The sequence below is a fragment of the Quercus robur genome, chromosome 8 (assembly GCF_932294415.1).
Source record: "Quercus robur chromosome 8, dhQueRobu3.1, whole genome shotgun sequence".
Taxonomy (NCBI): domain Eukaryota; kingdom Viridiplantae; phylum Streptophyta; class Magnoliopsida; order Fagales; family Fagaceae; genus Quercus; species Quercus robur.
This window is the reverse complement of record NC_065541.1, coordinates 61,098,294-61,122,223: the sequence shown is the minus strand read 5'-3', so window position 1 is coordinate 61,122,223 and position 23,930 is coordinate 61,098,294. Positions and strand designations below refer to the sequence as shown.

General features: G+C 34.6%; 2 protein-coding genes, 1 long non-coding RNA gene and 1 other non-coding gene across 4 annotated transcripts; 2 read left to right on the top strand and 2 right to left on the bottom strand.

Moving 5' to 3' along the window:
• The first annotated feature begins 1,307 nt into the window (after positions 1–1,307).
• Positions 1,308–4,413, top strand: LOC126697462 (ubiquitin-conjugating enzyme E2 7-like). The gene is made up of 6 exons (XM_050394475.1): positions 1,308–1,593; positions 1,732–1,834; positions 2,735–2,832; positions 2,931–3,031; positions 3,812–3,889; positions 4,097–4,413. Exons 1-6 carry the CDS (start codon positions 1,548–1,550, stop codon positions 4,172–4,174), a joined length of 504 nt encoding a protein of 167 aa, XP_050250432.1. The 5' UTR covers positions 1,308–1,547; the 3' UTR covers positions 4,175–4,413.
• Positions 4,414–14,088: 9,675 nt separating this feature from the next.
• LOC126697460 (CASP-like protein 4C1) lies at positions 14,089–15,692 on the top strand. Its single transcript, XM_050394474.1, has 3 exons — positions 14,089–14,648; positions 15,064–15,199; positions 15,321–15,692. Exons 1-3 carry the CDS (start codon positions 14,377–14,379, stop codon positions 15,540–15,542), a joined length of 630 nt encoding a protein of 209 aa, XP_050250431.1. The 5' UTR covers positions 14,089–14,376; the 3' UTR covers positions 15,543–15,692.
• A 1,298-nt stretch (positions 15,693–16,990) lies between these two features.
• LOC126697461 (uncharacterized) lies at positions 16,991–19,408 on the bottom strand. The gene is made up of 2 exons (XR_007646204.1): positions 19,264–19,408; positions 16,991–19,030 (listed from the first exon to the last, which is right to left on the bottom strand). It is a non-coding gene; the product is annotated as an uncharacterized LOC126697461 (long non-coding RNA).
• On the bottom strand, positions 18,901–18,973 carry TRNAR-CCG (transfer RNA arginine (anticodon CCG)). Its single transcript has one exon. It is a non-coding gene; the product is annotated as a tRNA-Arg (tRNA).
• Positions 19,409–23,930: the final 4,522 nt, after the last annotated feature.

Below are 23,930 nucleotides of genomic sequence, written 5' to 3'. Positions count from 1 at the left end.
ATTGTTTATAGTTTTTCACATTTATCTTATTTGACGTCTAATATCTACAAATTGGAAAGGTAATGAATGTATATGCCTTAATCAAAGCTACTAAATTTATAAGTATCCTAACTTTATATAATATATGGTATAGTATTTTTTGAGGTGATCATACTACATTATGTATACAAAGTCAGAGGTAAAAATAAAGGGGAAAAAACCAGCATGTGTATGAACTAACCTTCTCGTTTTGATTTAATGAAAAAAAAAACAGCCATTAAATATACTAATTTGTAATGAGTCTAATGAATAATGATTTAAACTGCTTTTTTTTTCCCATCCCCTTCTGCCTTTCTCATTCGTTGGCTCCATATTTCAAATCTTTCAAATTCCAAAACACTCCAAAGGTTGTTATGACTTTTAAGTAAAGTTTGCAGTGTACTTTTATGTTAGAATTCCTCTCTCCCCTTAATATGTGTATTTGTTTCTTAAAATAAAATTAAAAAAATCCTTCCTCTTGTGTGTGTGTATAGTGGAGACTATGTTGAACTATGTTGAGTATGGTTTGTGACCTGATTCAATTTAAAAGCATTACGATTTTAAATGGGAGTTTTTATTTTTATTTTTAAATGTTTAGTCCATGAAGCAAAAGCTTAAGAGGTTTGATGTATTGAGAAACTATATTATAATCTGTTTCTATAATTTTTTTTTTTATACAAGATAGAATTCTAATCTAGCTTAATCTAAGTGTATATATGTGTGAAACTCCCTCATAGAAACTTGAACCCCGACCATTATCCCCCACACTTCACAAATATTTATACTTATAGAGTGACCATCACACCAAAAATATGCAATGATATAATTTTTCTTAACATAGTAAAATCGTTGCAGATCTAAGGACGTGACACATTGCTTAATTATTGTATTGGGTGATTAATTTGATTTTATTCCCAACAAAAGGAGAATGTGAGTTATCAAAAAAGTAAGACCGACATAGAGCCCCCGTCAACTTTTCTTCTTTTTAATTAATGGAAAAACAATCATCAATTTTATAATTATTTAAAAAGTAAAATTGTAATCTTAAAAAGAAAAATAAAATTACAATAATACCTATCACAGTCCTTCAATTTTTTTTTTTTTTCAACCCTATTTAATAGGCCGGTTCAATATTTTTCAAATATTTTAAATTAAAAAAAAAAAAAAAAGTCAAAAAACAATAAAAGTAATGAAAAAGCAAATACTCTACGTGGCGAAGGTGGCCACCGCCTTTCCTCTTTTGTGTTTGTATATATAGTTTATTCATCGGAAAAGAGGAAGACTGAAAACTCCTACTCCTACACCTACAAGAACTCACTCTATTTTGATTCTTTGCTGACTCCTCCTCGTTACCTATAAAAGCTAGTTCACGCTTCAAAGAGAGTCCTCACCCCCATAACATATATAGTATTATTTTATAGTATTATATATATATATATATATATATATATATATATATAAGGCAAAGCCCTTCCTCGAGTTTTCTGATTCTCATTCTTGCTTTGCCTCCCTGGTTTTTCTGGTCTACAATGGCTGCGTCTCAAGCAAGCCTGCTCCTCCAAAAGCAGCTCAGAGGTCCTTCTCTCTGACCCTTTTTTCAATCACTTGGTGTTTTCTCTTATGTGGGTTTTGTTTAGATTGTTTTTTTTTTTTTGTTTTGTTTTTGACAGATTGATTAAAGTTTTTTTTTTTTTTTTTTTTTTTGATTTATAGATCTCTGTAAAAACCCGGTTGATGGCTTCTCAGCTGGTCTGGTTGACGAGGAAAACGTGTTCGAGTGGAGCGTATCGATTATTGGCCCTCCTGATACTCTCTAGTCAGTGATCCAGTTCTTCTTCCCTAAAGTTTGAATTTTTTTAATTTATTTAGCTTTTTTTTTTAACGATGTTTGTTATCAGAGCTTTGGTTTTTGGTATATGGGTTTTATTTTGTTTTGAGATTGACATGATAATTGTTTGACTTGAGTTTGAAGATCATGATTTTTGTTGTTTTTTTGCTTTGGAGGTGTGTTTTGTTTATTTGGTTGTTTATCGGTTTTTCTGTGGGAATTCAGTTTTGGTTTTTGTGTTTGATTTGACAATAGAAAGGTGATTGCTTTTGAAGTTTTGAAGGAGTGTCTGTAATCAGTTTGCAATATAATTTTCTTTTCTAAGTTGGAAATTTGAATGGTATATGATCACGGTGAATGTTTGATGGATTTTTAGTTTTGAGAATGGTATGTAATCACTAGTTAATGATGACCACAAATTCTAAAAATAAGCAAAATTTACATGTTCTGTTTATTGATCATTCAGCTTTCTTTGGTGTTTCTAATTTGGGAATTATGGTTTGATATATGTATTGAATGTGTTGTAGACTGATGCTTTAACTCAGTTTTGGTTAGTTAAAATTGTACTTCTTCTGTTTTTTGCCTGACCATTATGTAGTATTTCACTGATTTATCTCAAACTTAAGCCTTCTACATTGTACCTATATGCTTAGGCTCCAATTGAGTTCTTATCACAGATGTGCTTAGTAGTTGGTTTTAAATTAGGATATTTGGTGCATTGACCTTACCAGCTCTTATCACAAATGTGCTTAGTAGTTGGTTTTAAATTAGGATATTTGGTGCATTGACCTTACCAGCTCTTATCACAAATGTGCTTAGTAGTTTGGTTTTAAATTAGGATATTTGGTGCATTGACCTTACTAGTTTGTTTGTGTTCGCTTGTTGCAGTGAGGGGGGTTTCTTTAATGCCATCATGAGCTTTCCCTCTAATTACCCTAACAGCCCTCCATCGGTGAGGTTTACCTCAGAGATATGGCATCCTAATGGTGAGTACTTGTCTTCTGTATTTGAATTTTTGAATATAGTTATCTCTCTCTCTCTCTCCTTGAGTTGGACTAATGTCTTGAATCTTTCTAAACTGCAGTTTACTCAGATGGAAAGGTTTGCATTTCAATTCTTCATCCCCCTGGTGATGATCCAAATGGCTATGAGCGAGCAAGCGAACGTTGGAGTCCAGTCCATACAGTATGTTTTGATTTTTCAAAATGTTGCTTTCCTTGTTTCACCCTATATATTTTTAGCCCATTATTATGAATTGAATTCTTACTTATTCATTATATCTTTGTGTTTTCACTTGGTCTTGATTTAGTAATAATTAATAGTTCCACCCTAACAGCATTTTAGGCTATGGCACACCGTTTTTTGAGTTCTCTGAGTATGTATATAATATAAAATTGGCTAAACTGATGGCAAACCAGTATAAGAAACTATTAAAAGAAGAAGGCACGAGATGGAAGATTGGTGGCAGAATCACACCAGTTTCACTTTCATATATTACTTCCAAGAAGAAAACCAAACAAGGAGGAAAAGAAAGTTACACCTATAATATTTGTTATGTCAGTGAATAATTCATTCATGGACGAAAAGTTATTGATATTTTAACATATCTTAATTACCATAGAGTATTTGTATAAAAGGCAATGTGTTAAGATTGAAAGATATTATCATAGTTGTCTTAGCCAACTGGTAAATTTGTAACCACAATGGAGCCAGAGATCTTGATTTCAAAAGGTTATTTGCTGTTGATCAAGGCTAGCAAGACTGTCTTAGCTAGGCTCTAGTTTTTTCACTTTTTTGTTTTACTTTGCATATGATTCTCTTCATCTTAAATCGGGTGTTTTCTGCTTCTTTGATCAAGTTATTCCCAGATTTTCTGCTTCATTGTCTAGTGTCCTCCATATCTCATTCTCTTTTTCTCTATACCTTCTTGTACAACCTTACTAACTGATTTGACTTTAATTGCAGGTTGAGAGCATAATTTTGAGTATTATATCAATGCTTTCAAGCCCTAACGATGAATCTCCTGCAAATGTGGATGCTGCAGTAAGTCTCTATATTTATATTTTCATCATTATTATCAACCCTAAATTTTGAGCCGCAATTTTTTTAATCTATATAAAAAAAATTAAAAAAAAAAAAAAAAAAATCGGTATCAAAGTGAATGAACATAATAGGTTAAAGTTTTTCATTGTGGCTTACCTGATTGATTTGCTGATATACTTTTGCAACTTGTTAATTTTGTAACTAAAGAAACAATGGAGAGACCAAAGGGACGAGTTCAGAAAGAAAGTCAGTCGCTGTGTCAGAAAATCACAAGAAATGTTATAAAACCAACTAATGTGCTGCTATTGCTGGCTTCAATTTTTTTCACCTAAAAGTTCGTAATTTGTTATGACGGAAGGGATTGATAGCCATTAAGTCTTACATTACTCAATGTGGTCTTTTATTTTTTATTTTGCTAATCTATTGTAGCTTTATTTTCAGTTCACCATTAATGTCGCTTGTTTTGCACATCTTCTATTGATATTATTAATGAAAACTATATCATACATCGGATGGTTCTTGAACTTATTTGAGTTCAGCTTGTTTATGTTTATCCTAGTTATTGAACAAGTACAGTGATTTCTTCTTCTTCTTTTTTCTACCATGGAATTCATAGACGTATTGTAGTATTGGTTTCCTAGGCCCTATACAATGTAAGTGCCTCTATTGCTCTATTCGAATGGGTATGTAATTTTCTATCTCATCTACACGGAGTTGAGGCTGTGGAGTATAGTTTGTTGGGCATTCAGGCTTATTTGACCCAAAAACTTTTTTTTTTTTTTTTTTTTTTAACCCAAAAACATAAAGAAAGTATGTGTGCAATTTTTATATAAAGAAACCATTCAGATGGCCTTGATTGTGTTGAAACAAAAATTGGGTTATCCCAGTGATCCCACAACTGATCTGCACTACAATGTGAATATTACAGAGGCCGATGACCATGAAAATTTTATTGTGTAATCATCTTTTACCTGGTTATGCAAAGAGATTAAATTCGGTCCGGAGCTGGCGTAAAACACTGCTTTTACGCCAGCCAATGAAAACATGCCATGTGGTTCTCCTTCAAATTATATAACATTTCTCTAGTCTCTTCTTCTTTGGATTTTCTCTCTTTCTCCGTTCCCTCTGTATAACTCTCTCTTCTAGCCCTTTTTTTTTTTTCTTCTTCTTCCTTTTCCATACCATCAAATCCATTGCTTTCATTCTCTTGTGGTACTTATCTTCCCTGCTGATCTATGCATCAACACAGTGGGCATTAAATCTGAAAGTTTCAGAGACAGAAACAATGCTTCAAGTTGAAGGAAAAGAAAATAACACCAAAATGCAAGCTTCGGCCTAATCCAACAATATTCAACTTGGGTCTTTTGCAAGTCTTTCACAATATTCCTTAAACTAATCCAACAATGACAGAAACCCATATCTCAAATTTGCAACTTTTTACATAAACACGTCACATTTGACATCATAATCAAAAGAAAATTTACATCTAAAAGAGAAATCACAAATTCTACAAAGACTATCTTTCCCAAACTAAAATTTCACAATAAAAAAATGGGAAAAGGGGTTTTGTAACACATTATAGGGTTGTGCCAATGCACTGAACCACCGGCCTCCTTTTGAACCCAATTGGCTTCGGTGCTCTTAGCTCTGCCACGGCCAAGTCCATGAAGCATGTTTGGTTTTGGTGGGGTTGAGAAGCAGGGGATAAATGTGGCGGGAAAGATGTGATTATTTGCTTTTATTGAGCACAAAATGGAGGTGGATAAATCAATGAAGGGGAAAGTTTGAGACTTTTTGAGTGTTTGATGATCTTTGATGATGATTATGAACACAAACTCTGCTTTGGGTTGGCTGACTTTTTGTGTGTGAGAGAGAATCAGTCACAGATACTCAGATAGTAAAAGTTTTGTCTCTGAAAATTCAAAGAGTAAAGTAGAGAGAGTTACAGAGGGAACGGAGAGAGAACGAATTAAAAAGTAGTGTTTTACGGACAGAGGGAATGGAGAGAATCACGTGGCATGTTTTCATTGGCTGGCGTAAAAGCAGTGTTTTACGCCAGCTCTGGACTGAATTTAATCTCTTATGCAAATATTATTAACAGTAAACCCTAAATCTAGATAATTGGTGGTAGTGACGTCTGGTTCTTGAATCAATGTCTTTAACTGATTGGTTAATCTTACGTAGGTTTATTACTTTAAAAATATATATAATAGAATTTCAACTTCTTGCGTCTATTTGTCATCAGGCTAACACAAACTGATTTTTTCTATTTATCATTGTACCTCATCTATTTACGTGCACTTGAAACCCTAAAAGACTATCAAAATGAGAAATTTACCTAGTATGATTGTTCAAGCTGAAACAATTTGAATCAGACTTTCGATAATAATAATAAAAATTGAATAAGAGCATTCCCAATGGGTAATATGCAAATATGCATTGCACTGTAGCAAATAAATCATTAAAAAGTAAAAACACAATTCATTGGTTTATCTATTACTGTAGATAACAATATGTTGCTACAATAACATCTAAAAATAGTTGTAGCACCATATATATCAATTTTTTTTTTTTTTGTATTTTTTTAATCTCTCTCTCTCTTGGCATATCCATGTTACCTAAGGTAGAAAATGTATTATTTTAATGAATTGGAAAACAAAATAAAAAATTAGATATAAGGTGTGTTGTAAGAGTGGTTATTTAAAATAACAAAGTGGGTTTTTGTGATGCAAAATGTTTTTTTTTTTTTTTTTTTTTTTTTAATAAGCGGATGGGAATGCTCAGGGAGGACCTACAACACACCATACATTCAAAAGACTTAAGCACCCATTGGGCCTGAATTGTAACCTCTATAAATCAACACACGCACAACGAACCCCAAAATATCCTGATACGAGAATACACAGCTTTAAATGTATGAAGAGGGCTTAGCCCTACACTAGAAATCTATCTACAAGCCCACAAGCAGACCTATAGAATGCCCTCATTAGCACAGACGTGTATATATTTATTTCTAATTCCTTAAAAGTAGTATGAAAGCTTTGTTTTATGGGAAAAAGAACACTTATTTCAGGGACTGCACATCCACATTGGTGTGATTGGTCATTTACTCCACCCCCATTAAAATTCTGTCTCCATCCTTGACAACTTGACACAGCATATGAGAATACTACTACTCAATGATAAGGAGGACTCTATATATACTAGAAAATTAGCTAAAGTTCCGAACATGGGATTAGATTAATATATATATATATATATATATATATATATCATTTAGAATGTTGGTGCAAATGCTGGCCCCATTTATTGTTGTAGGAATTATAGGTTATCTTGACGTAAGAACAAAGAAGTTTTAGTGTCAAATGCTAAATAAAAACCAATTTTTAGATTAATTTTGGTTTCTTAAATACCTTTTCAGATTACTTGAGATGGCTTTGGATTTTGCTAACTATTACCTCACTCAAGATACTATTTCTAGCTCGAAGTGATTATTTGACTTCGTAGACTATGGTCTGAAGTTTAGAAACTCTTTACTTAATGGAACTTTTGACAAATGCACAAGTTAACAAGAAGAAAATGTGAAATGTGAAATCCTAAGAGACTAAGTTCCTAAAATGAGTAAGTTAAGCTATTATTTAAACTATAGTGACTACTCAAAATAAGTCAGATTGAAGTACATCATCTCGAAATTAAAGAACTCGAAATAAATCGTCTTGATTAAAGCTAAACTACAACAAATCAACTCAACTGAAATTGAACTACTTGAAAATAACTAATTCAAGTTTACTGGATTGCGCTAACACTACACTGCTTCGAAATAGATGATTAATTAAATCAAATTACATCAAACAACTAATAATTGCATCAAATTAATGGATACTTGACTGAAACCACAATTACATGTACAAAGGAGCATCAACTTACAAGAAAATAATCTCCTTACATATCTAAAAGACTACTTAATTACAAACTACTTCCTAAGAATCTATACTTATATATCTGAAAGGGAAAATTATTGAATACTCTAGGAGTATAATAAATGCGTACTCTCCCTCTCACATGAATTGTGGGCCCCATCATAAATTTAATTAGTGAGACCCACAATTATGTGAGAGTGAGGTATATATATTTATGGTACTTCGAAAATATCCAATAATTTACCCCTGAAGGTTAGGGATGGCAATTTTTCCCCGCTCCGCTTAACCTGGCCCTCCCCACTTCGCCCCATGCGGATTTTCCCCGCCCCGCGAAGGTGGTGGGGCAGGGATGGGGCAAGATCTTAGCCCCACACCACAGGACGGGGCGGGGATGATTTTAAACTTTTTAGACCCACCCTGCCCCGCCCCACCTCGCCCTGCCCTGCATTGCTAAGGTTTATAATTGTAAGTTTTTCATACCCTAAAACCCTACTATTTAAATAAATATATCAATATTAGTTTATTTTATTCTACCCAATATGGTTCTCTGCCTTTATTTTGTTATGTGTTATACTATTAGATTTTTTTTTTTTTTTAATTTTTTATGATTGTCTTGTTAAACACTTAGATATATTATTCAATTTTTTCTAAAAATTGATTTGATTTGATAGAATAAATTTAGTTGTAATTTCAAGTATATTTTTATTAATGAAATAGATTCCATTAAAAAAATTATACTAGTTATAAGGAATATTAACAAAAAAAAGAGTTTTACGGGATGGAACGGGACTTTGCAGGGCCCCAAGGGGCATGGCTAGAGTGAGAAAGTTTTTTTCCATAATGTGCGACAGGGCAAAAATAGGATAAAATAAAACCATACAAGGCAAAGACGAAGACCCTCCTATCCTTTGGCCTCGTACTGTCCATTGCCATCCCTACTCAAGGTGACCTGCTTGTGCTTTAAATAAGTTATATGTGTATGTGTATATGCATGTGTCCTGAATGAGACCTTTATTTATCCTTTTGAGGATGTAGCAGTTATTTTCTATCTTATTAATGCTTTATGATTACCCTGTGTCCTCCGTGTCTCCTGCTAAGCTGTTCAACCTTTCCTTTTCTGAATTCATGTCATTTCTTCTTTTTCTTGGCTTTTTAAGTCCAATGCTGACTAGTGACCTCTCAGGTTTTTTTATATGCGTGACCCAATCAAATAATGCAATGTGGGTCATTAATGATGAATTTAATTTTAATGGCCCAACACAACACAATGTGCACTCGCATAGCAAAAATCCCATGGAAATCATTTCAGTATATTCTGCCTTAATAACTGTCACGAGAAGCAAGAAATATGAGATTTTAAATAATCGTTAATGACCTCACCATTATTTCATTTTTACGTGTGTGTCCGTACGTGTGTGTATGTATATGCAATGAAAGGGACAGATTACTTCAATTCTAAAATCAAAACTCACTCTACTAGTACCGATTTAGGCTTCATTTAGTATGCGAGTTCAAGCATATAATTTTAATTTTTAAACAATATTACACATATTTTTATATATTTTTTTATTTATATATATTTTTAAAAAAATTGAAATTATTATTTAATCACACATATTAAACAGACCCTTAATTACCAAGTTCATACACTGTTACCATTTTATTAACCTCCACTTAAATTTCTGCCCACGCAATAAATAAATAAAAACAAAGAGATCATATTCATACGTAATCCATAATGCAGATTATTGGGGGGGAAAAAAAAGTCAGATCAAGACAAGGGATTATAGCTAAAAAGTAAAAACTAGTCTTTGCGTAAACTAGTTGAACATTAAAAGTCTGGTGAAGGTGAAGCACGCTAATGACGAATCATTCCGAAAGTTTCTAATATTGACTGTGGCGTACTACACGATTCAGACTTTTTGGCTGTCCTTCGTCAGGCAATTTCCTTATCACATTCATCATAATTTCCCTAGAAACCGAAAGCAGGTGAGAACTCCAAAAAGTTGGCGGGGTGTATCAAATTCTAAACAAAGGAAGGGCTTACTGTAGCAAAAAATGTGTTTAGCTGTTAAAGTAATTTATAGCATGCATAACAAGGGCTTTTCACGGCCTTCTTGTTGAGAAAAAAACAACAGATGGCCACTTCTGAATTTTGATGAGATCTGTCCATCAAGGTATGGTTGGAAGGGATTTAACTCATTTAACACATTCTATGGGGGAACAAAGAGGGGAAATTCTTTTTTGAAAGTGATAGGGAATATTTTCACCGAAACAAAACAAATCTAACCCACGAGAGTTGTCTTGACTCCGAGGGATCGTCACGTATAAGAGCAGGTACTTGTGATTGGCACCCTGCGATGTGATCTGTCCTATGCCAACTCGTCCAGTACCCCATTATGACGGACGATCCTCTACACTTAGTCTTCCAAGGCATTTGCTTGCCCTCCACTTCGTCGTAATCTCCAACTTACACACCACGTCCAAGGATCGTCCTAGACACTCGTATCTCTCAAGTAGGAGAAGTTAGACCTAAAAATCTGGAGACATTAACTTCACTATGCTTCCTATAAGGGAAAAGCCTAAATTCACGGGAATTTATTCAGCTCTATACCACTATATAAGCTCCTTCCCAAGGCAGCTAGAATTTCCTAACTCGTGTGTGTAAACTTTAGACGAGTGATTCACTGACAATTCATTGCATCATTAGAAAATTATTATATATATATACACACAGATGTGGTTGTTTAAATAAAATTCCTTTTTTTTTTTTTTAAGGAAAGAATTAGAAGTCGATCAACTAATAACAATTTGCCCATTAACACCTCTACTGTTAGAGCATCCACACCAGTTTGTCCATTAAAAAAAAAAATGTGAAATTTACACATTTAAGCCACAAATCTACTCACATCAATCCATCTATATCACTGTATATTTACATTTTTGCTATGGTAATTGTATAAATATACAAGGTTACTATAACTTTGTATTTTATTTTATTTTAATTTTTTTTCTCTCTCACTTCTCCCATCACCCATCAGATTCTCTCTCTCTTCTGTCTTTATCTCAACTTTAATCCTAGCAAAATGCTTTGCAAATTCATCATACATACAAATCATAGAAGTCATCAAATGTAGATCTCAAAATCTTCAAACCCATATACAAATCCTAAAATATAGATCTCAAACTCGACGGTAGCGGCAATGGAGAGGTGAGAGGTGAGAGGTGAGAGGCGAGAGAGTATTATTTTGAGAGAGTCATTTTGCTATCCTTAAAGAGGTGATTACGCTATTAATGAGAGAAAATGGAGGGCCACAATAAAAGTGCTATGAGAGATATGTGTTTTAAAATGGTAATAAAATATGTATGAAAATAATAATAAACAAGTTGATGATGCCAAAATCATCAGTCGAGATATTCGTCCAGATGGAACGCGTCATTGGTGCTTCAAGAAACTTGCACGAGATCAAGAGAATGAAACTTGCTTGATTGGCCACCGGTGTGGTGCCTGCCTCTGAACCTTCGATGATAAAGTTAGATGATGATTGAGTATATTGAGCAAAGATGAATGCATGTCTCTGGTTATCTAAGTGTAAGTGTTTTTTTTTTTTTTTTTGTGTACCTATCCCAGGAGTTTGGCATTGTATATATGTACAATACACCAGCCAAGGCATGGGAGAGTGTCGATGTGGCTAGATCTGGACTTTACACGTGGAGTGGCTGTGAGCAAAGGAGAGGAAACATTGGCTATAAGATATCATCATTGGCCCGTGCTAAGGGCGTGACTACCTTGAGAAGGAAGTAAGATATGCATCTAACGTGGGTACTCAAGCACTCACAAAAAGGGAGATAATGACCTTCTAAAGTCAGCTACTATAGAAACACCCCTTATTGGCTAAGTGTATGTTGGACCACTTCTGGGACACGTGTATCATCTTCAGCACCTCTGATGTCCCTTTTTGTTTGTTTTTAGACCCCTTAAAACACAACCAGATTAACCTATGTAATTAGCCAAGTGATTACTTAGTCCAAATTATCAAGTCTAGGTTAACACAAATATCATATCATTGACAAGTGAGGAAAATAAAGAACACAATAATATGATAACCCAAGAAAACCAAACCGGTAAAAAACCTGGGAATGATTTAACCTAGCTATCTTCAAGGTAAACTGAATCCACTATGAAAGAATTGAAATTTACACAATAGTGACTTAAACCACTAACATCCTATTGCTACCTCGAATAGGAAACTTACTACCACGACAACGTGATAGCTCCGAGTTTACGGACTACTTTTTTCTTGGATTCTCAACAAGTACAAGCACCCCCGCTTGTGTATCTTTAAGCTCTAAATGCAGTAACTGAATCCAATCACCAAGTTCTTAACATAATCTTGAATCTTGGAAACCCTAAGTATGTGTGAAGGCAACCACCTCTTGATCTCACAAAAGATTCACACATACAGCATCTGGAGCATCTCCAAAAACGTGGTTAGGGTTTTCTCTTTTATACTTAAGACAAAATATAAAACCCTACACATCAAACGAGCTTGGGCTGAGTTGGAAAATTCTGCAAAAAAACGTTATGCCCGAGTTTCGATCGATCAAGCCAAACAGAATTGCACAATAAATTTTACAGTAACTCGATTCCAACTTTATATAAAACGCATACATTTTAAGCAAGTCTAAACAAGACTAAAACCTGTTTTGATCATAATTTGCCAACATTACAAATTAGAATTCTAATACATTAGTTCTTAATCCTTAAAACCTAACACTCTCATTGGTCAATAATTGTTCCCCATGCAGTGGCAAAGACACTTATCTCCATGCCACAAACCTGATGGTGGCGTTCTCTCTTCTCCAACCACCAAATAAGACCTTAGCTATAGTAAGGTTCAAAATAAGGAAATGATGACTTGACACCTGTCTTTGTACTTAACCATATTCCTTGGACTATAAGAAGAACATACAGCTAGACTATTAGGATAAGAACCTAAGTAGATCTTTTGAGAAAAGAGTAGAAAATTGATAAGGAAGTAAGGTAGAAAACAATGTCTCTTTTGAGGAAGGACATCCTTGTTGTACAAGAGATACCATTTTTTCCCCCACATAATACAAGTTGAACAAAGCAGGAATGATTCTCTCTTGCTCAAACCGTGATTTTTCATCCATTTCTTAGTGTTTTCCATGTACATCATTTTTCTACTTTACATTCTTGCAATCACTTCCTTTTCTCTAGACATTATGATGTCAAAACTTGCATTTTTGTCACTCATGAGCTTTTTCATCGATATGTATTGTTAGATAGCTTATCTACTCTTCCATATAAGTTTAAATCTGACTTGCATGTACAATATATATATATATATATATATAGAGAGAGAGAGAGAGAGAGAGAGAGAGATTTCCCTTCTAGCAGGGGAAATTATTATATACTCCGGGTGTACCATAAATGTGTATTCTCTCATCTTACATGAATGGTGGGTTCCACTAATTAAATTCATAATAAGACCCACCATTCATGTGAAAGGAAAAAAACACAAATTTTATGATACTCTAAAAATATCTAATAATTTTCCTTTCGGCTGTTGGTGGCATTCAAGGTGGCTTGAATGCCCTCTTGTAACATCTTCTGGTGGCTTAAAGAGGTGACTTGATGTCCCTTCCAACAGCCATATCTCCTGCGTTCATTGGTGTGTAACGGTTTCCCATTTAATGTCCGTTTAATGGTGCTTTTGTTCATCCAATTTAAATTGTCTGGACAAAGAGAATTATATGGTTCATCATAATATATCTATGTAAATGAAAATATAAAATTAAATATTTACACTTGGGTGGAAAATGATGGTCAAAATCCATCCCTTCTAAACAGGTCCTGCACGGGGGTCAAGCAAGACGAGATATTTTAATCATCCCATCCATAATAATCAAAATATTATTTAAATAAATTTATGGCAGAGAAAAAGAAGTTCAAAGTCTTGAATAAATCCTTGCAGGTTTACCAAATAAATAAATAAATCGCTGCAGTTAAAATTCACCTATCAATAGGTGCACATCAATTAAATAGACCATTTATATATAATTTTAATTTATATTTTTTTCAGCGTGTATAATTTTATTTAAATGATACATAAAAATAATATTATCATTTACACGTAACTGTAGCTAAAAGAAGAAAGAAGAGTCAAACTTTTGTCCTCGAGTTAAAATTCTACTTTTAAAGCAAGACCCAAACGCAGCACCAACTACCAAAGTTAATAAGTACTCAGTACTTACTCGTAATAATCAATGCCCTCTGTCTCTCTCTCTCTCTCTCTCTCTCTCGCTCTCACATATCCATCATCTGGTCTTCTCCCACACTTTCCCTCTCATTTTCCTCTTTCCTCTTTCCTCATGAACCTCTCGCCCTCCCCCGTGACTCCGTGACTCACAAGTCACACACCCTATTAAAAAAAAAAATTCAAACCATTTCCACCACCACCGGTAAAGAGAAAAAAAAAAAAAAAAAAGGAATGATCTGCATCTTCTTCTACTACTACTACTACTACTACTACAGGCAGCAGCATGCGATCCCCTCAAGCCCTCCGTAACGGCGAGAACCCATCACCTCACCGTCGCAACAGTAATTTCTCAACACCGTCGGCAACTCCTCACCACCCAGCGTCTCACTTCCACTCCACCGTGACCGTACACAAGCTCCGCCGCTTCAACTCCCTCATCCTCCTCTTCCGCCTCGCCGCCTTTTGCTTCTCTCTCACCTCCTCTGTTTTCATGATCACTACCAATACACGCTCCTCCTCCTCTTCTCCGCATTGGTACGATTTCGAAGCCTTCAGGTAACCTAAACCCCCTTTCTTTTCCTTTTTTTTTTTTTTTTTTCAATCTTAGAAATTGATTAAAATTTTTTCTTTTTTTTTCTACTTCAAATTTCAAAATTTAAAGGCACTGAAAACATTTATTTATTTATTAATTATTTTTAATGTTTTGCTTTGGCAGAGTGAAAACGATTTTCGAAACACAAAACAAACAGACAAATAGCGATTTTCGAAAAAGAATTTCAGTTTTGCCAGATATGGAAACTGTTTCCAAGCACAATACTACAAGAACTTTGCTTAAGCTGCACTTTTTATAAATAAATAAAATAAAAAATTGAATTCAATTTTCCTCTACTTTCTCAACGGCCAAACGGAGTGAGACAGACCAAATGAATTTGCTAAAAGAAATAGTAGAAACTTACTGAAATTGACGCAGATTCGTGCTGGCGGCGAATGCGATAGTGGCCGTGTACTCTCTCTTCGAAATGGTAGCCTCCGTTTGGGAAATCTCTAGAGACACCACTCTCTTCCCGGAAAGCTTACAGGTCTGGTTCGACTTCGGCCACGACCAGGTCCAAACCCTAAACCTTTTGATTTATTTATTTTTTTCAAAAAAATATATATATATTCTGGATTTATAAATGTTTTTTGTTTTTTTGTGTGTGTGTGTGTGGGGGCGCTGTGATCTTCTAGGTGTTCGCGTACCTGTTGGTGTCGGCAAATTCCGCGGGAACGGAGATGGCGAGGACGCTGAGGAACACCAACACGTGTACGGCCACAAATGCATTCTGCGTCCAATCAGACATTTCAATCGCATTGGGATTCGCGGGGTTTCTGTTCCTCGGGTTTTCTTCTCTGCTCTCGGGTTTTCGGGTCGTTTGTTTCATAATCAACGGCTCTCGTTTTCATCTTTGAACCGAGAGAGTGAGGGAGAGATAAGAGGAATATTTGAGTGTGTCGGAAACGTAGGCTTTTTTTTATTGTGTACCGTACTATGTGATTGATATGAGTGACGTGGTGTTTTTCTTTGTGTATGATTGATTTGATCTTCAGATCTTTAGCTGTCGAGCCCTCGCACTTGTATAAAAAGTCATTAAAGTTTTCGGCAAACAATTTCTTAAGCTAACTCCAAACAATTTCTTCTTCTTTTTTTGATAATTAGATAGTTTTCGGCAAGTTTTGAACACGAAATATATGCCAAAAACACAACACTAGAAGGTATTAATAAAGTTACAAAGCTCTTAACATATTGGTTGGGTTGTATTGAGTTGAAGACACTTTTCAACCTATAGGTTTCTTTTAGTCTTGCTTAAGATATTTTACAATTCGTATCTCTACAATGACACCAAGTTAAGTTGCTCTCATATCATATGTTCAATCAGTAATCAAGAAATGATGGTAAGCAAGTACGAGAAAATATCAAAAATTCAAAGAAAAATTTTGGCGTAGAAGGGTCTTTATCATCAATTATCTGCAGCAGCACAAAGACACCATATATCAGCACTACACTCCAAAATGATCACGTCGGTTTCATAATAGCACAGAGAAGTCTATTGGCCCCATGACCCAGCTGGAACACAGGTGCTAACCAGAGCAACAAGCTACTGAATACTCAATTACAAACTGATTGGAAGGGAAATGATCATTAACTTGTATGCACTTGCCTGTTCTTCATACAATCATACTAACAAACATTGACTATGAACGTTCCCGTAAGAAATACTAATAGGTCTTATAATGACACATTGCTTGTTAGAGAAACCAATCCTAAATGACGGGCATTTTCAACCACTTTGTGTCTCTAAATTCTTTTCTAATTTTTGGGAGGTAGGTGAAGCGGGGTTCTCTCTTCTCCTTTTTTTTCTTTTCTTTTCTTTTCTTTTTTTTTTTTTTTTTGTGTGTGTGTGTGAATATGAAAACATTTATTTTCAAAAATGTAATTGATTTGAAAGTAGAAGGCATTCAGCTTTCTACTGCTAAAATTTGATTTGCCTTCAACCTAACCATCCGCATCTTCTATTTATCAAGGTTGTCTCCTCAATTATTCATGAGTGTTAGGTAAGGGAATTAAAATTTATTCTCCACCATAAGATAAGACACTTTCTGTTTTTTGTGGAAAGTAATTTTCAGGAAGGCAAAGCAAAAGCGAAATCATCATACTTCTTCTAGTATAGGTAAACACACAGTACAGAAGCTGTTGTTTTCATTAATAAAGCATCATGGCCTCTCTGCTCTCTGTACATTTATAGTTCATTCTCCAGATGGAATCATTCTATCATAGCTGTAATGTGATCAAATCAAGACTTTGCCCCATTAGTCTAAGTTATTGAAAATATGGAAAGTGAAAATGAAGAGGATGCTCATTCACCAAATAAATACTGTCAACACAAAACCATTTCAATAGAAGCATACACTAAAATCTCATAATTTCATGTACCACCAAAAATAACAAGGATGCACCAAAAATTTCCATTCACCAGTTCATAAATATATTCTCAATTCACACTACACCTATCTTCTTGGTCGCTTACAGTCACGTGGTGATAGAAGTACTGAATATCATCAATATCTGTTGTTTGAGGTTCTGGTCAGTTAACATTCCACAAGGAAGCTGACGGGGATGGAGGAATTTTTCAAACTTAGAGACCTCGCAAGTTCTTTTATGAAGTATGCAGTGGGGAAGGGTGATAAGGTCTTCCTTTGACACAATAACTAGCTTCCAGAAGGTGCTTTGTTGCTCAAATAACATTATAAAGCGGTGCTGCTTGTACAATTTTGCTAGAGGTATTCTAGCACGTTGAAGGATGGTCACTGGTGTTGACCGCCTGCAAGATCAGAGGAACTTGTGTCCATTCAAGCTGGCTTGTGTAGATAGTATTGCACATAGTAGATACTATCAAATGGCTTCCTTCTCAATCAGAGGTCACTAGCAATTGTCCTTAAAATAAGATCAAGGCAAAGCAGTAGGAGGTAGATTGGAATAAATTTAATGGTTCCACATGGGAATTCCTAAATACTCCTTTATTTGTTATCTAGCAATCACAAAGAGTCCACTCATGCCAAATGGGGATACAATGTAATTTGTTGTGGGTTTGCTGCAGTCTGCAGAAGTAGGAGATAGATTGACATGAGTTGATTTGTTTCCTAGTCGGAATTCCTAAATGCTCCTTCACTAATTGGCCAATAGTGAAGAATAGACCATCCACAAGACAGTTTTAGCCAAATTAGGATACAATGGTGATTTGTAGTGTGGTTGCTGCAAAAGTGGCATGGAACTATGCGATCGTCTATTTTCAAGTGCACCATTACTAAAAGACTCAGGCAGCACATGTTAAACTGATGTTTGTTCAAAAATATTATTGAATTCCTCGGATAATAATCAGCATTGAGGTGTTTATATGTTGAAAGGAAGAAGTTTAAGAGTTACTATGTGCAAGCTTGTCTTTGCTGTGGTTGTGTATTGTTAGCAACAAGGCTCAAACAAAGCAATCTACTGCATTTATATCTAAATCTTTATCCTTCTGGCTAAAGAATAGAGAACACAGTTGCATGAGAAAAAAACTTTACAGATATTACATAATTGTTTCTTTTAATTCTTTAAATAATGTTCATTTTACCCACCAAACACAAAGGGTAAAAAAACATAGGAGAAACAAGGAAAACAAGCTTTGATCATTTCAAGAAAAAGCATCGTAGACAGACATTAGAGCATACACAGATCAACCACAAGAACAATGTATGCATTAGACGTGAAGGAACGACAGGAGAGTGACAGAATCATGCACATATATTCAGTTGATAATTCTCCAACTTAATCACCTTCTAATCCAATAATAACCAAAAAGGTGAGTGAAAAAAAAAAAAAAAAGGCTTCTAATACAATATCACATTTAACACCTGAATTTATTTGGGCTACACTATTAGTAGAAATCATCACTCAATTGTATCGAAAGGAGACCTTTAAACACTTAACACGCATACTCTAACATCGACGAAACCAAAAGCATTTTCTCTCGGTAGCTTAATTATGTGCCATTCGTTAATGATGTATCTTAAGCCTGCTTATGCTTCCTATAGAAGTTAAAAGCAGCCCTATTGGACCTAAAATTATACAATGAACCTACTGCATTGGGTCCAAGAGTGTAGTAAAAACCTTCAATCTTCCATTCAATCAAATATTCCAATATCATTATGCAAATCACATAAAACAGGCAGAGAGGTAAATGTCACAATGTCATAAAATCATTATAAAAAAAATCAAAAAGAGTGAGGACGATCGCAGTGGGAATCGAACCCACGACCTTTAGATTCGGAGTCTAACGCGATATCCACTCCGCTATGCGATCGCGTGTGCTCTATTTCCTAAATGTCATATCCATATTACATCGAAAACTCATCGGCCCCTATCAAAAATTTAAGAGACAGACAAAGTTTATAGAATTGTTCCGCCGATAACAACAGAAGAACATAATATCCCGATACAAAACCCCAAAAAGAAAAAATCATTAATCAAAAATTATATGCAGATTATTAAATTAACGATGCAGATTCAGAAGAAAACGAAAAATATATGCCTAAACGGCCATGATTCCCCCCACAATTTATCGAGCAAGAGAGAGAGAGAGAGAGAATATACCTTTTGGTAGATCAGATGTGGACACGGCAGGAGTAGCAACCAGATCTCGGGGACGAAGACAAATTGTGTTGTTGTGGCGGTGACGAAAAACAAAGAGTGCTTTCTTATTAAATGGTGGGCCCATGGGCCAAGCGACATGTCATATGGGTTAGTTGAGTTGGGTTATTACCTGTTTATTTTCGACCAAAATTTTGTTAATATAAAAAATTAATTAGTATTTTGGTCTAATGATATAAAGTGATAATTAAAAGCGAATGTCATAAGTTAAAACTCTCTTTCAAAAAAAAAGTTTCAACAAATTTGATAACTTTTTTTTTTTAATATAACAAACATTCATCATATAAAATTAACTTTTGATAGAGTGAGTTATATAATAAATAAGGGTTTTTCTCAATCCAAGTTATATAATTCTCAATAGTCTTAGTATATTATGCTAGTAAGTGAGCATGTTTAATGCAAATTTGAGAAACATCCAATCTACAAATTTCATAACAATTATTATAATAATTAGGATGAGAAGCTTTTATTAGTTTTCGTATGGGTCATTATTGATTGTCACTTTTTTAAGTATGAGAAGATTTTTGTGTTTGCTTGGAATTTGGAAATCTAATTGTTCTATTTGTGTGATTTATTTTTAAGTATATTGTATTTTTCAAAGCCTTGTAATTAGACTGACAATCCTTAGGCTTCGTTTGAGAGTTGTATTTTAGCTGAGGTGTCAATGCTTCAATTTATCCCTACCAAAATTATCAATTTTTTTAAAAATAAATTATATTATTGTAATTATATCTGTACAGCACCGAGATCCCAAGACCAATGTAGGTCCTGGGCCAGGCCCAACGAAATACCCCTGTTGCCCTAGGCCCTTCTTGAAACTGCCTTAGCGCAAAAACGAATTTTGGGCCTTGAATTCTAAGAGGTGTTCGGCTCAAGCTTCCCCGAACCGGCATATGAACCGTGTCCGGGAGAATAGGATATGCTTGGTAAATTGCATTGCCGAGCACAATCGATTAGGCTGGAACCAAGTTCCAAGGATATAAATGCTGCTCCCCACTCTCACCTAAACACCCATTTAAATCAGATAATACTGGACCTCCTATTGCACTAGCGGTGGCTGTAATCATTTCTCCCCACTAACCTTAGCTATAAATAGCAAAAGTTTGGAAGAAGAAGGGGTTCAGAAAAACGGAGAAAAAACAGTCAAGTGAGAAAGTATAAACAGAGTGTTGCTTTGAGTCTCTCTGCCGAGAACGACCCATAGTAGGAAATCCTCAAGCCCACTACAAATAAATTGTGAGCCCAAGTGATTTAACGTCCAGAAGTCTCATACTTGGTTCTTACAATATCAATGATTGTCATCATTTTTTTATGGTTCTATACATTATTTTGAAAAATGTTGATAATTTAAGAAGTCTGATTATATAAATTGTGATTCACGTTGCACACAAAATTCCTTTAAAATTTTACATATATTTTTAGTGAATTTTTTATTTATTGTATTTATTGTATTTATTCAAAATATTAATTGAATAATTATATTATTTATCATGTTGTTGGCCCAACCCCAATCAAACTATAAAACTAAAAATCACTTACTTTTTTTTTTTTTTGTGGCCTGGTTTTTAAAATTAAGGAATGTACATTTTCTTTTTTCTTTTCTTTTTTTGCCTTTTTGTGTTTATTGATTATAAAAGTATCTTATACTCAGTTTGTTTCAATATTAATGTTTTTATAAAAAATGAGTTATTTTCTAAAAATTATTTTCCGAAAAATTATCTCATTTTCTCATATTTAGTAGTGAACTTTAACATTAAGATAAAGTAGTTGTTTTTAACTGTTTTGATGTTTTCATATTGCTTTTTAACTTTCCTTATTTAGTATAGTGTGAGATAGGGTTTCTTTTCGAAAATTTTTGTAGAAAACAATCTCAAAAAAAATAGTCATATTTTTAGTGAATTTTAATTTATTATAAATTTGATTGTATTTATTTATAATATTAATTAAATAATTATATTATTTATCATGTTGTTGGCCCAACCCCAATCAGACCATAGAACCAAAAATCACTCTTTTTTTTTTTTTTTACTGACCTAGTTTCAAAATTAAGGAATATTCATTTTGATTTTTTTTTTTTTTTTTTTTTTGTGATTATGGGTTATAAAAGCATCTTATAATCAAGGTGTTTCAATATTAATGTTTTCTAAATAATGACTCATTTTCTAAAAATTATTTTTAAAATATTATCTTTTTTTCCTAAATTTGGTAGCTAACTTTAACAATAAGATAAAGTTTTTTTCAACAGTTTCCATGTCTCCATATTGCTTCTTAACTTTCTTTATTTAGCGTAGTGTGAGATGGAGTTTCTTTACAAAAAAAATTAGTGGTAAACAATGATCTGAAAAATTAGTTATATTTTTAATTGGATTTTTCGTTGACAAGAAATAGTTTTTATTTGAATTATTTTTTCCAAAGCTATTGAACACTAGAAAATGTTAAAAATTATCTCACAAAGTTTGGGTGAACTTCACATTTATAACAAAATATGGGCAATCTTAGACCAAGAAAGATTTAATTACCTCATTTTCCTATATTTGTTAGCGAACTTCAACAACAGGCTAAAATTGTTTTCAACAGTTTATATTTTTCCATATTGCTTCTAAACTTTCTTTATTTAGCTTAGTGTGAAATAGAGTTTCTTCCAAAACAAATTTAGCGGAAAACAATCTATACAAAAATAGTAATTTTTTTTAATTATATTTTTCTTTGACAATAAATAGTTTTACTTTGCCCTTTTTTTTCCCTCATTTTTCTATATTTGGTAGTGAACTTCTTCTTTTTTTTTCTTTTTTTCTTTTTTTGGTGAAAAAGATAATAACATAAACTAAGAAGAAGCAGCAGAAGCAGCACACAGTCTGTTAAAGCACAAACCAACAATGTCTTGTTCAAAGAAAACAAATACGTCCACAGGCGGACTTTCAAAAATTCTAAAATCTAAGTCTTGATTAGCACCTATCCTGGCAAGAGCATCTGCACATTGATTCGACTGGCGGAAGCAATGTTTAAATTGCACCTGCTAAAACTTGGAGATGAGCATCCTACAATCATCCAAGATGGGAGAGATCACATCATTAACATAATCGGTATTGCAAAAAATCTCCACAATGGATTTAGCATCCAGTTCAAAAATAAGCAAGGAGATATTCAAGTTACTACACAGCAAGAGGCCATCCCTTAATCCCCATAATTCAGCCACAAAACTGTTAGTGATCCCTATATGCCTAGAGAACCCAGAAATCCACTCCCCATGACTATCACGCACAACTCCTCCACAGCCAGCCAAACCCATACTTCCTGCCGCACACCCATCCATATTTAACTTGATCCATCCCTCAGGAGGCTTTTCCCAACGACAAGCAACAACCACCCTTGGCACGGGGCACCTTGGAGAGTTAGCACAATACAAGAACTCGATGTACATATTCTCAATAACAACTGAGAGCTTCGGATTCTGAGCTTTACTAGAGAACACCATCTGATTTCTATCTTTCCAAATCATCCAAATAGAAAAGGAGAATAAAATACTCCAATGATTCCTTCCATACATCACCCTGCTGCCCTTACTCTCATTCATTGTTAACCACGCTTGAAGGTCACTACTCCAAAAGCCTCGATTCGTGAAACTAACTCCCAATTGCAACCATATAGCCTTAACCCGAGCACAATCTCGAAGGGCATGCAAGATTGATTCTTTATCTACTTGACAGATTGGGCATAAGTCATCAGCCCCCATCCCCCTCCTAACAAGGCACCCTTTGACCCCAATACTATCATGCACACACCTCCAAATAAACGTTTTAATTCTAGGTAAGGTATTCGTTTTCCAGATCCACCCCATAGACAAATCATGCATATAGTTGGAATGCTCAGCCAATTTATAAGCACTTTTAACATCGAAACCGCCTCTGGTATTGCCAGCCCAAACTAATCTGTCAGCCCCTCTGTTTGTGATAGACACCGGAATAGCTAGAATCAAATTCTTAATATCCACAGGCAGAGCAAAAGGAATACGACCCCAATCCCAACCTGAATCAGTCAACACATCTTTAACCTCAAGTAATTCAGCTTCACGGGTTAACGGGCCTTGGATCCTATGGCGAATGGGACCCCCTTTGATCCAATTTCCAAACCAAAAACTCTGCTTACTGTCTCTCCCCACCAGCCACATACTCCCTTTGTTGAATACCTCCCTACCTTTCTTAATAGCCGTCCAAATCTGAGAGCATGGCAAGCGATCTGCATTTATGGCCTTTGCTCTCCTCCCAGAACAATATTTATGTTTTAAGACCCTTGCCCAAAGCATATCTTGCTCTGTGTGCAATCTCCAATTCAGTTTTGCCAATAGAGCAATGTTCCTTCCTCTTGCCGTTTGAAGACCAAGACCACCTTCCTCCTTAGCTCTAGTAACTTTTTGCCATCCAACCCAATGAACCTTTCTTTGGTTCTCCATAGTACCCCACAAAAAATTTCAGTTCACCCGGTCTATACCATCTAAAACTCTTCCGGGAAGAGCAGCACACTGCATTACATAGGAAGGAATAGCCGAAGAGGAAGCTTGGATAAGCACCGCACGCCCCGCCAAAGAAAGCAAATTTGCTTTCCAACCCGCT